The sequence below is a fragment of the Carassius auratus genome, chromosome 5 (genome assembly GCF_003368295.1).
Source record: "Carassius auratus strain Wakin chromosome 5, ASM336829v1, whole genome shotgun sequence".
NCBI classification, from domain to species: domain Eukaryota; kingdom Metazoa; phylum Chordata; class Actinopteri; order Cypriniformes; family Cyprinidae; genus Carassius; species Carassius auratus.
The window spans coordinates 5941518-5959789 of record NC_039247.1 but is presented as its reverse complement, the minus strand read 5'-3'; the positions used below and the strand labels follow the sequence as shown (position 1 = coordinate 5959789).

Genomic DNA, 18272 nt, shown 5'->3' with positions numbered 1-18272 from the left:
TTTGTACAAACCAACATTCTCATTAAAATCCACAGTTATATGTTCTTAGCGTTTTTCAATCCACATTTTCTATTTGTTTTCATGTATTGCTTAAATATATACTCAATATTCCCTTTGATGACGCAAAGAACAAACCTCATCATTTTTTTTTTTTCCAGTTACCCTTTTTCAGGATTCTGAGTACACATGAAATACTTATATATACCGTGATATATTGTTTAATATTTAATGTACATTATAGTTAACCATACATTTTGAATGTTTAAGTTCCAATTAAAAATGGAACATAAGATAAATATACAGGTGTCCCCCAGTAACGAGCGTAATGAAGCTTAAGATGAAGCTTTTAGTCAAGGCAACTTCAAGAAGGCATCACTTTGCACTTCATTTGTCTTGTGTCTTTTGCCAGTGTATTAAAAAGATAAGTCTTTACTTCACGGCGAAAATTGTCAGGTCACCTGAAAATTTAGCTTCATGTGGTAACACCTTAAATGGATTGGTTTTATTAATGTCAGAAAATTTAAAAAATAATAATAATATTAAAATAAAGTAATTTAAACCTTAAATATACTGACTTTATTTATGTAAAAAACATATTATTTAATTTAATAAAAAAAATGGTTTAAAACCTTAAGTGAACTGGTTTTATTCAAGGTCAAATTTTTAATTTAATAATATATTAAACATTTTTAAACCTTAAATTAAATGATTTTATTCATGGTGAAAATGTAATTTGTTAAATCTTAAATCTTACATTAACTGTTATTTATTCATGGTCAACATTTTAAACTAACTGGTTTTAGATTGAAGAAAAGTGATAAAATTTGAGATAAAACCATTTTTATATAGATAGAGCGAATAGAAATAGATCCTTAATGAAAGTTGCCACTTATACAGTGTGATACACCTACATCTAAGCATTCAACAGTGCTCTGTTTTTCTTGTATTTGTCTTTTATCAATAAGCAGCTATTGTGAATAATTAATTGTTGGATGTGATTTAACTCTGGGGCAGATGGGGTTACCAGCCAATCTGGTAATGATTTAATACAATTTTCTCATCAGGTTTTTAAATTCTGAATGAGTTTTTAATAATAGCTAGTTTCTGGTTAAGGATAATTTGCTATTTCAAGTGATAATATTTTGTCTGCAGCTCAGAAACATAATTAGCTATCTCATTTCTAATAATGAATAAAGAATCATGCCTGTACAATGAGGGAAACCTGTACATTGTTGTCCTGTGACTCCTCTTTGACTATCACTCGATCGTAGTGCTTGTGTGTGCGCTGAGACGGGTGTTTCCATCCGCTGCATATTTCATTTATACCTGCACATCCAAATATAAGAGTTTCATGGTGCTGTAACTAACAGCTAAATCAATTCAGGCCCTGGGCAGAGTTGGAAACTAATGTTATACCCTGGAAAATGCCCTTCAACAGAATGACACACTTACAGCTGATACATATTCAAAACCTGACATTCATATCTGAAACATTATTCACACCTTAGAATACCGCGCTTTGCTATCATCAAGTTGACCTGGACATAAACTGCTATATTTCCCAGGAAAACACTGAACGGTGTCACAAATTTAACATTCATATGAACATATGAACCTTATATTTTGAAATAGAAGTGAAACACTGAAATACCACAGTGTTTGCTTTCAGGTTATATTAATATACATATTACTTACATTGTGAACAAATAAAGACATCATGGTCGTCCATTTAGACTCAGCAATTAGCTTAAATGGACATCGATTTGGTTCATAAACAACCATTAAATAATTTCCTGATATGTCAGAAATCAAATACTCTTTTTTTAATGTGTCTTGATGTAATCATTTGGTATTATTTCATGCCAGTTGTGTCATTTCAATCCAAAAGCTTCTAATTATCAACTCTATGTGATAACTACAGTGCACATATTTGCACTGCCATGCAACAGTAAGCCTGTAAATGTACAGTGTATTTCAGGTCAACAGTAAAACACTAAAGGAATAGTTAGCCCAAAAACAAAGTGCGTAATCCACACCACTCCAGTCCATCAAATAATGTCTTGTGAAGACGTGAAGGACATTTACTTTAAAACTGGACAAAATATTTCATAAAGTCATAATTTATAATAATGCATTTTCTAGGGAAAAAAAATCCATCATCTGTTGTCCTCTCAAGTGAAAATCCACCAACATCTCTGTTTTGAAAATTTTTGGGACTTTTTTTTTCCACTTATAAACTGTGCTTGATCCATGCATATTTCTCTCCTGATTCAGATAAGATGACTTTTTTTTGTGGAGAAAATAATATGGGTTAGAGACTTGTATTTCAGTCGGAAGCAATGGTTTGAAGTTAAAAACAGCTTTTCACTTCACAAGACACTTATTGATAGACTGGGGTCGTATTGATTTCTTGTGGATTATTATGATGTTTTTATCAACAGTATGGACTCTCATTTTGACGGCACCCATTCACTGCAGAGGATCCATAAGTGAACAAATGACGTAATGTTAAATTCTTGGATGGCGTGAAGGTGATTTTCATTTTTGGGTGATCTATTCCTTTAATACTGTACAGGTATGTCACTAGTGGTATAGTATCACTTTTAGGATGTTTTAGGATGTTCCCCCTTTTGGCCATAAGGAGTACTACAACAATCATTTCAGGCATGTGCAATTGGTAAAAACCAACAATAGTTACTGGACAAACACAAGACTAACATTGCATGACATGAGCATGCCCTAAACAGCCCTTATTCTCATGCAAGGGGGTCAGTATACTGGATGTAAAAGATGTCACAATCGGTCTCTTCTGCATATCCAACTCTTCATATTTGTGAGACGGGTCTTTCTTTGGAAAATTTGTTTTGGGGTCTTATATATAGATGAATGGATGCACAGCTGAGCTCTACTGGTACATCCAGGCTATTGTAAATCCATGCATCGTCATGCATTGAAGAGTAGGATCCTCGGTTGTAGATATCCATGCGGCTAAACTCACCCAAAACATATTGAGAGCGGTTGAAGGGGAAACTTTCCGTTAGAGTCCGTTACAATATAAACTTCTTCTTCCTCTCTTTTCATGTACTTTTTATCATACCTTTTTGGGTAAAACACAGTATGTGTGCGTTGAATCTGTGTGCATTACGTTTGCTGTCAAATATTAAAAATTCTGTCCTGTGGAAGCCGTAGCTCGTCTCAAAAATATTTGTGTCACCACATTTGGATTTCATCTAAATAAAATGAACTTTTAAGCTGCTCCATTTTGTGTATGGAATGTTTTTTTTTTTTTTTTGCCATTTTTGTCACAGTCATTTGTTATATTGAATTGAAACAACGTTGTGATCGGTCCATTCCGTTACTTCATGCCACTGCGAAGCACCTGATTGGCTGCGATAAGCATGACACTGATGATGAAAGCAATTGCGAAGGCGCAGATCAGACTCTTCCGTACGCATGTTTGCTTCACCTGCTGGGTTGGACTCTCCGCTGGAGAAGCAGAGAGAAATGAATCAGAAGATCAGGAGGAATAAAGTGTTTGGACAAGGTTTGGAGGTGATTAACTGAAATTAAATGAAAAATGTGGGACATTGTGACCAAAATGTGTTTGAAAGATAGTATACATTACTGGATGCTTCGCCAAAAAAGTTTATATATCATATATATATATATATATATATATGTAGGATTGCAAGAAGCCACATCTCCTTTCAAAAACCTATTGAGAAGCATGCCTTAAGCACCATAGGGAAATTTCCCCATTCCCCGGACAGCACGCCAAATATGCATTATAATACTTCAGCTAATTATATGTACTGTAAGTTTGAACTCGTGAATGCATCCTTGCTGAATACAATTATTTATTAAAAACTAAATAAATAAAACTGACTCCAAACAATTGATTGGTAGTGTATGCATAGATCAAGATATTAATATTTTGGGTGGGTCTTCATGCACCAAACTGGTGATGAAAATGATAATTTTCACTGCAAAGTAATAATAAGTCAACTTTTATTTCAGCCAGAGTTGTGCATTAAGAAAAAAACATTCTTACTGTCAATGTCAACCTGGCAGTCCTCAGGATTTTCGATGTGATTCTCCTCTGTCATGATGATATTCTCAATGTCCTTCATAGTCAGGTGGTCACAGAAGGTGTCATATAAGAGTCTCTTCAGCTCTTCCACAGTCAGCTTCTGCATATCACACTAAAAACAGAGACAAAACAGTAGGATTTCATTTTGAAATTCTATAATGTTTAATTAGTCTAAATGCATTACATGTATGCATTCAGTACATGCTCTCATCCAAAGCATTTAAGGAATACATTTTTATCAGTTCAGACAGGACCACTTGGTTTGATTAAGATTATTGTAAAGGTCCTGAACATTTCTTTGGTGGCAGGTTTCACTCTGAAAGGTTCAGATTCTGAGCTGTCCACTGGGGACGGAGGATGGGTAAGCACATGTCTGTGAGATTGGATGTATTTATACATTGTTTTAATTGATAGTGGGAGGAGTTACGATCAGTTGATTGTCGGCTGGTGACTGGCTGTCACGCCGTGTCTGCCTGAACTATGCTTGAGCTCCATTCAGTTGCTCAAACTACATTTTATGCATTCATGCAACTTGATCAAACTTTATTGAAAGTCAAATTATGGACTTAAGGACAGACGAGAAGTCATCCTTCCAGAAAGTTGTTTTGTTTTTCATGCATTTTGATTCCAAAGACAAGCATCTGTCCTTTGAAACAACATGCACTGATGAATTTCTGACCAGGAATGTTTCGCAAAAAAGTAGATGAGTTTGATTTAGATTTCAGTGCACATATATTCATAGCTCTGAACTCATAATCACACAGAGAGACGTTTAAGAGGGAGACCCCCGTAGCTATTTAGGGTCAAACGCGCTGCTACAAAATGCACCAGCAGCGAGCTGTGATTAGAGAAGCAAACCCTTTGGGGGAACCACCATATGGCCCGTACAAATTATATTCTGCTCTTCTCACTCAGAGACATGCAGCGGAAGGGACTGTTGTGAAATCTATTAATAAATCTTGCTTAAAGCTACATAGCAATATATCTATACTGAAATGTATTCAGATATGCAAATTTGGCTCATGTTTAAAGGATAAGAAGCCCTTTATATGAATCAATTCCCATAAGGTGATTCATGTCTGTTTGTTGGATTTCATAGAGAGCATTGAAAGTGTATCTAATCTGGTATCTTTGTGTGACAGGGACAGACGGAAGCAGCAGACTTTGTGCCTGTTGTCACTTGGAATAAGACCGGAGTGGCTAATAATCACCTTCCAGAACACAGAGTCAAAATTGGTTCCGTTGAACTTGTCAGGCATCCCAGCAGCCGAAAGTTTGGGCCCCAGGAGAGTAACGAATTCCTCAAAATCCACCTGGCCGTCTCCTAAAAAACAGAGCGTGAAGTATCAGATGCATTCTAAGTGACAGAATCTTGCTATGAAGAACTAAACTCAGAATGCCTGCACTGAAAATAAATCAAATTTGCATTGAGGTTCCAATGTGATGTGTTATTTAATTTAATAAAGAATTTAAATGGGATGAAAATAAATGATATCCTTGCAAAGTCTTTTAATAATATTAATTATCCATAAACATGTTATCGAAAGCTATTAAAGAAAGTTTGTGAATAGCTAATAATAAATGTAATCGTAAAAATAAAAAAGCACAATGAATAAACAATTTAAAACAAAAACAAAACAAAAAAGATCTAAATGAAACACTTTCTAAAGTGTATTAAGTAAACACTGTACTTTAGGTCAAAGGGGTTTGACAGAGAAAAAAGTTTGGGAATCCTGGAAATAGAGTATATGTATATGTAGATTTGTATATGTAGAAACATATACTCTATACTCTAAAAAATAGAATTTGATTAATAATTATTAACAATATAATTTACAATTATTATGAAAACTAATGATAATGATTATTATGTGGTTTAATTAATCGAGCTGAAGACCATCTCTGAGATGTTCTTTAAAACACCGCCACTACAGCCATCAAAGCAAAGCTTTTACCTTCGATTCATTTCAAGACAATTACTGTCAAACTTCAAAACGCCTACTGTGAACAGTGTTCTCATTATTAGCAAATGCATAATCCCTATGTCTCCATGCATTGTGAAGAATATGATAGTTTGGAGCAATAAATGGTATTACTGAATATCTGTCAATTGCACTTGGTATTCCTAAATGCATCTGATTGGTGTCTGGTGGGCTTCCTTAAAGGGATAATTCACCCTAAATCTGAAAATGTAAAAATTTGCTCACCCTTATGTTGTTTCAAGCTTTTATCTTCCGCAGAACACAAAAGACAATAGTTTGAAATAAAAACTTGGAGTCATCTCTTCTTTTCTGTTCCTCAGAATACAAGTTTGGGATGACAAAAGCAAATGAGCACATATTCACTAAATATTAACATTTTGCATGAACCATCTATTACTACAAAACAAACATTTAAAAAGTGTAGACATGCTAGAGTAAAAACCTGTAATTGGTTAATGCTGTAAGTTATCTCACTTTATATATTTTAAAAACTTTAATATTATGTTTTACAGTAAAATACTGTTAAATTTAGTTTTTGAAAGTCATCTTACAATTAATGCTGAAAAATCACAAATTGTCATTCCCAGAAATTCGATTTGACTGTTTTTCACTGAAGTAACTTAGTCTTTGGTTATCAGTTGTGAACATTATAGTTTTATATTACATATCACGTTGTTAAATTGTTTTGTATAGTGTGAAACTGTGCACTTTCTATATATTAGTATTTACTTAGGCTTATGATAATATTTGATTTATAATGTTGTTTTTCATTAAAGGGGTCATATGATGTTTCTAAAAGAACATTATTTTGTGTATTTGTTGCAATGAAATGTGTTTACACTGCTCCGGGAGTGTGCTCACAGTGTGTGTGTGTGTTCACTGCTCTGTGTGTTTGCATTTCGGATGGGTTAAATGCAGAGCACAAATTCTGAGTATGGGTCACCATACTTGGCTGAATGAATGTCACTTCACTTATACAGTTTAAGGTTCAAAAAACAAATTATTGTCCACATACTGTACACTATTGTTTCTCCTCTATGTCCTGCCTTTCTGAAATGCGTTGTTTGGATCTTATATGCTGTTTAATGTGTTGATGATTCATTATTTTACATCTGCTTACACACTAACCACATGTTTCTGCTTTTTCTCTGCCATTTTTTGATCCAGTCATTCCGTATTCTTTCAGAATATACATAATAGCACCTCCTAGTGTATAACAGTGAAAACAATGAAAGCTGGAAAATTCTGTCAATGGTGGGGAATAGAGCCCTGTACGGGCCTCAAGTTTAGGCCCTAGCCCAGCCCTGGCCCAAGATTCTCCGACCCTAATCCGGCCTGTGTCCAACAGCTTATCAGAATTACCGACCCGAGTCCAACCCGAGCCAGTGTTTTTCCCCCTTCTCCCAAAACAGCTTATACTACTGTTCCAGCTATTAAAATAGTTCAGTTTTGTATGTAATGGCAAAGTGACTATATTTCATTTTTGATTAAGTTAATTTAGAAAAAATGTTTGGAGCAGTTATTGTTTTTTATAGTAAAGACCAAGCGGCCTTCTCAAATCATCACGACTTAAAATAAAATCTATTGATATAAAATAGTTCAAGTATATAACAATGTTTAAAATGGTTAAACCTAGATAAATATGAACTATATCCAATATTTTGTGTGGAGAGTGCAAGCTGAAGCACAGCTTCATAAAGGTAAGAGTAATACATCATTAGTAACTGTAAAGGGTCTACTTTTATTTGTGTGTACTCACAATATCAGCAAAACGTTGTGCTTTTATAAAATAAAGAAAGCAAACATGATGTGCTTTCTGCCGTCTCTTCTTGAACAGGAGCGTGTCACAAAAATGAAACGAAACTCAGCGAATACATGCCTCACAGCCATGATAAATATATCTATAGAAAGCTATAAATTACCACTTAATGAAATAAAACAAATAAAAAATAAATCTCTTTCATTATAACCATAATCCATAAACATGCACTTCTCACTAAAGGCGAGTCTAATGAAGAGGTGGCGAGTCAGGTTCGCAACTTCATCCTTGCAACACCAACTCAGAATACACTGTTTATTAGTAAATATTTAAAATATCTCCTTCCTCTTTTCCCCTGACACATTTATGGTAATTACTTTTGCTGATGCTTTGCGGCCAGCTTAAGGCTATTGCATGCATTTGAATGCATAACTGTTCAGCTGCACTGATGGCATGCACCATACATGCTGCTGCTGGCAGGACACTACACACAGAGCCGCTCTTGACAGATGCAGCAGCACGGTCTCGTGCTTTTTCGACCCGCGCAGCAGTTTTTTCATCACTAATTGATGTATGTCTAAAATATAAAATAAGGAGAAGCCTACAACAGGCCCGAGGCCCAGCATGCGTCTGAACTCTGACGTGAAAATTGGCCCGAAACCTGGCCCAAGGTGGTATAAAAAGTTGGGGCCAATCAGGGCTTGGGATGAAAGGCAGAGCTCTAGTGGGGAATGATTTAATAAAATATGTGAAATATATATATATATATATATATATATTTTTTTTTTTAGCTATTCTGGTCTTTTCAGCATGGTACCCCATTCAAAGTTTTGTGTATGTGACTCCTCACCATCCATGTCGAGTCTTTGAATGATGACCTCCAGCTCGACCTCATTGGGCATGTACCCTAGAGAACGCATGGCCATGCCGAGCTCCTGCTTTGAGATGAAGCCATTTCCATCTCGATCAAACACCTTAAATGCTTCCCGGATTTCTGAGGAAGACAGCAACACACAGATCTGTAAGACGGTGCTTTATATGTCCAATATTATAACTATTACTCTACAACTTTGTTATAAGAGACATATATTAAAATCATCACACTCAAGCGGCTCAAAGAAAATGGATGATTGCAGTATATTGATTTTTCACACAATAATTCACTTTCAACTTCAGCAGAGTGCAGTCCTTCTTGACTTGATTGATTTAAAACAAAAGAAGAGGATGATTTCTATTGAATTCGAACAGGCTTGTTTAAAGGCGTTAAAATGCTGCAATATATACGCTTGGTTGAGCCAACTTGTTTCACCGTATATGCGTTATACATCATCATTAAGTCATTTGCAATTTTCCACTTGTCACACCATGATGCCATATTCATAATTATGAAATATGAGCCACTCTGGCTGCAAGATATTACTATAAATCCAAATAATATATTCAATACGTAATTTGAACAGGAGTATTCGCTACTGTGCTTTGCTCACTTTGCTGTAGGTTTGATAAATGGCTATTTGGACATGGGGTCCAAACAAAAACAGCATATTAAATCTATCGCTCCCCTGAGTGAAGGGAATGAGGGAGGAAATATGAGAAAAGTACAAGAAATGATGGTACTGCAGTCCAAATAAGCCAACAGCAACATATGGTGAAAGCAACTTTACTCTGCATTACGGTGGAAGTCAGCAGATTTCAAACGGAAGCAAAGCCTGGGCTCTAATTTGCTCATTTCAAAGGAAAACAATTTAGCTGCAAGCAACAAATTTGGAGGCCGAAAAAAAAAAAATGTTTTAAAGAAAAATAACATGGTTCTAGGATGCCCTATCAACCAGAAGATAGAAAAGACAAACTGAATATTCAGAGTCATTAGCATTTGATTATAATAATTATTAACATGCTCATTAAGCACTGGGCAGTCGTGGCCTAATGGTTTGAGAGTCAGACTTGTAACAGAAGTCAAGGGATTGAGTCTCTGTACAGGCAGGGATTGTAAGTGGGGGAGTAAATGACCACAAAATACAGACCACAAATTCCCAGTATGGGACACCATACTAGAGTACACTCCACTTCACTAATTCAAGAAGCTCAACAAATAGATCATAAGTGTATGAAACACATTAACAACGACAGGTAGAAATTAGTTCCAATAATGGTTATTTTAGTCATTTTTAAGAAAATAAAACAATGCAATTTAATTGTCAAATTATGAGATAGTTTTGATCAGAAATACATAAAAAAATAAAAGATGTGTTTAAATAGATTTTTAATGGCTTTTAGATGTTTCACAGATGCAATCCAATAATAGGCCTTAAGCATATTTCAACAATACTAAACAAACAAACAAACAAACGTTAACTACTTTGAACAACCAGTAACTGGGTCAAAGATGAAAAAGGGGTTTTCAAGCATCAAAACAATACAATTTTAATACATCTTAAATTTTATTTGTACATTAAAATCTGTCTTATTTTTTTCTGAGCAAAAATAATGATTCTCATAGATTTTTACCATGATTTACAGAAGGCATCCACTAAAATGTCATACTGTAATAGTTCAAATAACAAAAGAACTTGTGAGGCACATTCAGTACATTACACAATGGAACATTATTTAACCCGTATTTAGACCTTTTATTTCCACAAAAGTTATTTGAAACATTAAAGCAGACACTTTTAATATGCTAATTAGCTTTTTTATGTATATACAATTTTCGTTAACTAATTTGATGTGGACACCAAAATGAGAGACGTCTTGTCTTTGAACCAACTATACAGCGTTTGATTAATTCAAGTTTTAATATACTAAATATACTAATGTTTTAATAATCATAATAAAAAAACAAAATACTAAACAATTAAATTTAAATGTTAATAAAAATTTAAGAAATATTGTGCAGTATGTTTAAATGTTTTGATACATTGAACTCTTCAATTTAATAAATAAAAAATGTCTAATAGTTACTTCTGGACTTCAGAAATAGACAACAGGCCACAACAGTCTGAATATATTCTGAATGACAGACAGGCAATTACTGCTATGCAAAGGACTTGATACTTTTTAAGGGACCTCCATCATACAGTGACTCAGAAAAACATGTGATTGCAAATATTCATCACAAACAGAAAACATTTACGTGACATTTACGTGACTTCCCAAATTATGGTTACACTTTATTTTAAGGTCCAATTATCACTATTAACAAACCATTAACTACAAATTCTGTGTCAATTAACTCATAATTTGTTGTTTATTAATAGTTAGTAAGCTACAGTAATTGTTAAATGTAGGTATTAGGTAGGATTAGGGTTGAAGAATATGTTCATGCAGCATATGTGCTTATAAGTACTAATAAACAGCCAATATATTAATAATAGGCATGCTAAAATTTTAAAGAAGTGTATCAGCATTCTTTTAGACTGACTGATTTGCTCTAAACTTTAGCCTTCAACTTTTTTTGAGAAATGAGAAGTGTACCCTTATGTCATTGCATAATGAATATGTGATGCTATGTAGGAGTTGTTTGGAAAAGAGAATCAGGCCTCTCTGTCACAAACACCTCTCAACTCAGCTTATAAAAAACACGATGTGTAAAATGTGGGGAATTTGGGAAGCTACCAAGGCTCTATAGTGGACTCAACAATGTTCATTGTGCAACAAAGCTTTTGGGAAACCCACCTCTGTCTGTTGCTAGGCAACTGCACAACTGTTCCAACCCACTATTGCAAGGGCTGTGATTAGACCAAAGCCCTTCCAGACTGATAGCGCACACTTGTCACAGTATATCAAAAAGTTGTACCCGCTCATAAAAATAGCAGTTTCTATAAAAATAATAATGAAATAATGAAAGTCAAGCATGTGCCTAAAAATTATCCAGTGTAGCATGTTTTCAACTATGCAATTTAAAAAATATGTCGCTTTTTAGAATTTTTTAAGGAATAATTCACCCAAAAGTTGAAAATTGCTGAAAATGTACTCACCCTCAGGTCATCCAAAATGTAAACGATTTTTCTTTATCATCCGAACAGATTTATAAAAATCTAGCTTTACATCACTCGCTCTACAATGGTTCCTCTGCAGTGAATGGGTGCCGTCAAAATGAGAATCAAACAGCTGTTGATAACATTATAATAATCCACAAGTAACCAACACCACTCCAGTCCATCAATTAACATCTTGTGAAGTGGAAAGCTGCATGTTTGTAAGAAATAAATCCATCATTAAGCTGTCCCTTAATTTCTCTCCTGATTCAAACGAGATAACATTTTCACTGGAGAACGCAACATTATGAATTATGGAATCATTTTAATCTGAAGTAATAGTTTGAAATTAAAAATGTCTTAACAGTGGATTTATTTACTTTAAACAGGTATCTTTTTACTTCACAAGACATAAATAGTCTGGAGTGGTGTGGATTACTGTGATGTTTTTATCAGCTGTTTGGACTCTCATTCTGATGGCACCCATTCACTGCAGAGGTTCCATTGGTGAGCAAGTGATGTAATGCTAAATTTCTCCAAATCTGTTCAGATGAAGACACAAACTAATATACATCTTAGATGGCATGGGGTGAATACATTTTCAGCAAATACATTTTGGGGGGGTGGAAATTATACTTCTGTCATCATTTACTCATGCTCATGTTTTTCCTAGTTCTAATGACTTTATGACTTTAACTGGAAACACAAAGGAGACTCAAAGAATTTCAAAGCACACTATCGTCAAGGATTATCAGTGTAAAATCATTTAAGGTATCATACTCACTTCAAAAGCAACGTTTCTGAAAAAGAACAGTTTTTGATTGTGTTTTGCAAAAGAAAGAAACTCATACAGGTTTGGAATGACATGAGGTTGAGTGAATAAAAATATTGTAATTTCTCTGCACATTGCAAAGCTGCATCAGTGACTCAGTTTTCAAATGACTACGTTTCAAAATATTCATCATTCAACTCCATTAAACAGGAAGGTTTGAACAGCTAATGTTTTATTTACTGTTTTGATCAAAATCAACCAAAAACCATTGTGCCTTGACTCACACCTGCGTTTACATAATTACAACATTCAGCCCATTGCACATGTAATATTTATAAACAGAATTACACTTTTTTTTGTCTTTGAAATAACACACAAGATATTTTTCAGCAAATGTATTGGCATTATTTGTATGTGCTTTTATCCTTTTAATTTTTTTTTTTTTTTTTGATTTCTATATATATATATTTTTTTTAATAATGTCTTTTATTAATTTTTAACAATATTATTAATAATTATTTATCTCAGTTAGTTGCCAAGGGAATCAATTTTCTTTTCATCTTATATTTTCACTTTGTGAATGGAGCTTTATTTAAGTAGTTTTAGTTTAACAATAACAACACTAATTAACACTAACATTTCAATTTCTCCATTACTTCGAACACTTTCTTTTCATCTCAAACCACATAAATTCACTGAAGACATCCTAAGGGATCTCCTAAAAAGAAAGCTCTAGCTAGCTCTACTCTAAATGTGTCATTCTGATGTTGTTTACTTCTGAACATGTGTACTAACTATACTGCAAAATATGAAATAAATAAAAACAGTCAATGTTTGCCTGATATTTTATAACTGTCATCCAGTCCCCACACAGAACTAGTCAAAACAGTGTTTTCCACTTCGGGAAACAGATGCATACTGTATATAAAATCTTGGAGAAGGAGTAACTAGAGAAGAGAGATGAAGGAAGTTTTCTTCAAAGAGAGCTAATTAATCATTTTCCTGTGCTAACTTTCTCTTTGTGAGCTTCTTATAGAGGGATTAAACTGACAAAGTCAAGACGGGATGTAAATGCAAATTGCTGCTCAGAAAGAGAGATAATTTATCTATATTTCTTTCTGTCCTACAGTGAGATAACGGATGTACAGAGAAGAGTTGAATCCCGTTTCAGTTCCCTCTCACGTGGCAATCATATCTGATGACTATATGTTCAGGGGTTTGCCAATGCATTCTGACAGTAAGAAACAGATTCTATGTAACTGTGGTGTTTAATTTTAAAGACCAAATATTCTTCCATACAAAGCATTGCTGCTTACTTAAATATCTGTTCATTAATGGTCTGTTATTTATACCATTGCTATTTAAAGAAATAGTTCATGAACCCTTTAAGGGAATTATTTATGTCAGTGTCTGTTTAGATTTGACTCTTTAGCTCCGCCCACAGCACACCCCCAGGAACTCAATTGTTTTAAGAGAGCAGCTGTACAGCTGTATCTTTCTTTTATAAATCTGATTAAACTAAAGACTCGTCTGATATATGAAGGATACAATATACTCTTTGGGTATTCAAGATTATCATGCAATCCGTATTTAAAGTCCTGCCAGCATTTACTCACTTTTATGTCAATCCATATAATTTATAACGAGGAGCAGAATGATTACACTTTTCATTTCCATATAGTTTCAGTAAATCTGGACATCATATGGACCAAATTTGTGTATCTTTATCATTTTCATTGAGAGTTTGACCCTGCATACCGTTTCACTGTATGAAAAAGAACAGAGTGGACATTCTGCATAAATCTTTTTTTTTTTAACAAGTTTGAAATTAGGTTTAATTTTCATGATGTTCTGAGTCAGTGATTGTATAATGAAATCATGACATCACACTACCAGCAATTCACAAAGTGTTCGGATCACATTCTGCCATCCACTTCAAATGCCCTTTGCTGTCCCTTTGTTGTCCTGGGATTTTTACTGATATTGAACCTCTGTGTTTAATCCCTGTGCAGCTTCCCTTTAAAAGTCCTGAGAGCTTGAAAGGGCTTGCAGGATCTTTATCATCTGACGTCAGGGTGCTTCTAGTACACGCTGAAGCCCTGTTTGATGTATGAAGGTGCAGTTGCACTTCAAAGCTGTAATGTGTTCTCACTATTCTCATATAGAGATGCTATTGAAAGAGAAAGACATGAAAATGCATGTGTGGGGTTAAAGAACTGTCAAGCCTTCAACACAAACCGCTTCCTTTCTCTTAAACACACTTGCAAACAAATTATGCAAGGAAGACTTGAATATAATCCATTATGTATGCAATGGCTCACTCATTAGTTTTTCCATTTTAAGTTATTCATCAATTATGAATAGACAGACAGACAGAGCGATGGATGGATGGATGGATGGATGGATGGATGGATGGATGGATTAATTCCTTCCAGCAATACTTTTAATGACTCAACTCCAACACTTGGCAATTCCCGTCAGCTATATTCCATAATCTCTTATTTCCCCAGTGGAGATCTATCTGTGGCGTCCGTCCCCCTTCCACAACAGGCTTCCCTCAGATGAGCTCTTTATGTAAAACTCTTAAAAATCAATTTCTTCAGAGACAATCTTAAACTTTGTGGGTTGACAATGAGAGTGTGTCTTTCTACTAGCGTGTCTATGAGCGTCTATGCCTGTGTGTGCATGCCTCAGGACTATTTTTATACATTTGTGGCAGGCTTAATCCATCTTGTGTGGTGAGAGGGCCCAGCAGATCTGAATACTACACTAACCATATTTTAACAAGACTCTGGAGTATTCACTTAAGCATTAAATACAGTGCCGGGCCTCTGTTTTGGAGGGTGGTTACTCTTGTTTTGGATTCTGATCCTGTAAACCTCAAGAGGAGGCTACATCACACATGGTTTTGGGGTTGTGGGAAAGCAGTTGCATTTGCCTCACAGTCACCTGAATAAAGGCATCTAAAAATGGGAGTTAAGCAGTGAAATTCATCCCTATTCTTATCATGTTTCACTCTTATGCTTCATCATGTTTGAAAACATAAGGTCAGTGATGATAAAAGACTATCTAATCAATGCAATTTTCCAGATTCTACTGTAAAATAGAGATAAAAAGATTAAGGGGTGAATTCACTGAGGATGAATTGTGTCTGCTGATGGCTCAGTTTATTTCCGAGCACTGTCTGCATTGTTTTATTGTCTGATTCACTAAAGGAATTATGCAAATCAAGTAACGGCATAACACAGCACAAAATCTGCACCAAACGCCATTTGCACGGCACGATTTCTACATTAAATGGTCCACAGTCAGAGCCAGAGTGCACAGTCTCTCCAGATTCTTCTAAACTCTCCACTATATAATTAAATAAAAAAGAGGAAAAAGTCAACTTTCATTGAAGGACAGACCTAGTGAAACATGTTTTGGGTCAGCATTTCCGACCTAGCAACTGTATAACAACACTCTAAAATCCAGTGTTGGGATACATAATTACATAATCAGATTACTTTTTTCAAGTAACTAGTACAGTAACGAATTACTTTTTAATTTACACAAAAATATTTGAAGCTAAAGCTCAAATCTAACTGAACAGCTCATTTCATCATCGGGCAATCGGGAAAAAAAAATCAACACACTGGTCAAAAAAAATAAAATAAAAAAAATAAAATTTCACACCATGAATGATTGAACCCAGTGTGCATAGCTTGATAGGGATCTACTGCTTTAATTCAAGAATGTAATTGTGTTGTACAGTACACTTGCACTTTACACTTTTTTTTACATTTAACTTTTTTTATTTTACAGAAAAATGTATCTTACGCAGAATTAAAGGTTAACTTGTACTGAACTCAAAAACATCCATTTAAATGCATGTTAAACTGATTTTTAAATTATTTAAAAAACTTTAACCTCTTAATTCCAGAGATAAAAAGTTTTAGGATGTTTTTTTTTTTTTTTTTTTCGTCTTTATATTGTTTAGAGCATTAAAAGTAATGCAAAAGATATTTCATTCATAAGTTATGCTATGTCCTCGGTAGAGGACAATGGGACTCAATTTCTTTCAAAAAATAAAAAGGCATGAATGGACATGCATAGGCAAAAATAACAGATTTTTTAAAGCACCAATACATACTTTAATATTTTATTTATTACTTTTTTGTTAAATAAGTAATGACAGTAACTTTGTTGCCAATTACTTACTGCTTAATGGAAGTGCTTTTACATTTGCTAAAAAAAAATAGAACTTTTATATTAAAAATCAAACGAGGTAAGCCAAGTCCAGATGAGAAAAAGCAGAAAAACTAAATAAAATAAAAGATCACTTCAGAATGCAGAATAGAAACTTTAAGACCGAAATCATAGCGAAATGTTGAAGAAAGAAATATATATATTAAAAAAAAAAAAATGACACAATGAGTAGCAAGGACTGTTCAGTGACAAACTTGAAAAATAAATACAGGTGCACTGACCCCAAAATCATCACTATTAAAAGAATCAAAGACGTAAACTACACCAGTCTGTCTGCATTGAATTTATTTAATAGATGAGTTTCACAATTTGACTTGAATTACTGAAATAAATGAACTTTTCTGCGACATTCTAATTTATTGAGATGCACCTGTACACAAGCCTTGTACAGTACACTATATTCCCAGTACCCTGAAGCAAAACAATAGATGTGTGGAACAGAAAAAAAATGTATGTGGTTATCTATTAAAATTCTTACCCTCCTCTCAAATTAACATTTTGCATAAATAATAAATATATATAATAAAAAAAATCATATTTGCCTGAACTATAATTTAACTCATGAAATGTGTGTGTACATGATTGCAATAAAACATTAAATCATGTAAATTTTGCAATATATATACTCTAATTTGTTTTTGTTTTTTTTAAGTGTCCACTGCCTACACTGGCTGACTTGAGCCACATGGTTTCATAGAAACATGAAATTTGACTTCAATAAAATGAGATTCTCTTTTGTCAGTTCTCATCCTGATAATTGCAGGGTGACAGAAGTTTGACTCAAGGCGGAAGGCAGATGTCTGCAGTCATCGTCAAACATTCACAAAGGAACGCTGATCTGCTGTCTGAAAAACTGCTCCTAAAAATCTATCACGGGATTTGAAAAGAAGAGAGGAGAGAGAATGATAAAAGCTCCATGAGACCACAGACATCTCATTTGTTACTTTTCCCTCTTTGGCATCTTCTGATTCAGTGTACTCTGAGCTCTCACCCTGCTTACAGTTTTAGAGCTGGCTCTGTAAATCCTGTTCCAAAATTTATATCACAACGTTGTCTCTGCTCCTTGTGTGATTTGAGAGAGCCGTATTTGACCTATATGAACTTACACCCCCATAACGCCTACCCTCAACATTACAAGAGCCAATGTGAATCACAAAGCTCATGCAGACAAACCGCTGCTCTGGATAAGCTCCTAAAGCACTGATCACGCTGCCAGTCAGGATCCCAGCTGACATAGTAACATCCTGTATAACTACTCAAAAACATAACATTGAACACTTCACATGTTATTCAGAGTGTTTGTGTTTTTCAAAGGCTTTTGTCGGATTTTTATCAAAATAGTGAATCAAAAAAATGCTATGGGTTCAATACATGTAAAAGTCCACACTACAGAAAAAAAAGAACGATATAGAACTGAAATGTTTATAATACAGTTTTTCTCAGT

General features: G+C 34.3%; 1 protein-coding gene across 1 annotated transcript in view; it reads right to left on the bottom strand.

Annotated features, from left to right (window-relative positions):
* Nucleotides 1–3080: 3080 nt before the first annotated feature.
* The window catches only part of cabp7a (calcium binding protein 7a), a 28588-nt gene continuing 13396 nt past the window's right edge, over nt 3081–18272 (bottom strand). Inside the window, exons 2-5 of the mRNA XM_026245439.1 lie at nt 8682–8825; nt 5302–5414; nt 4052–4202; nt 3081–3486 (exon numbers count right to left, since the gene is read on the bottom strand). Of these exons, the coding sequence (XP_026101224.1) occupies nt 3356–3486; nt 4052–4202; nt 5302–5414; nt 8682–8825 (539 nt within the window). The 3' untranslated portion in view covers nt 3081–3355. The remainder of the gene's footprint in view (nt 3487–4051; nt 4203–5301; nt 5415–8681; nt 8826–18272) is intronic.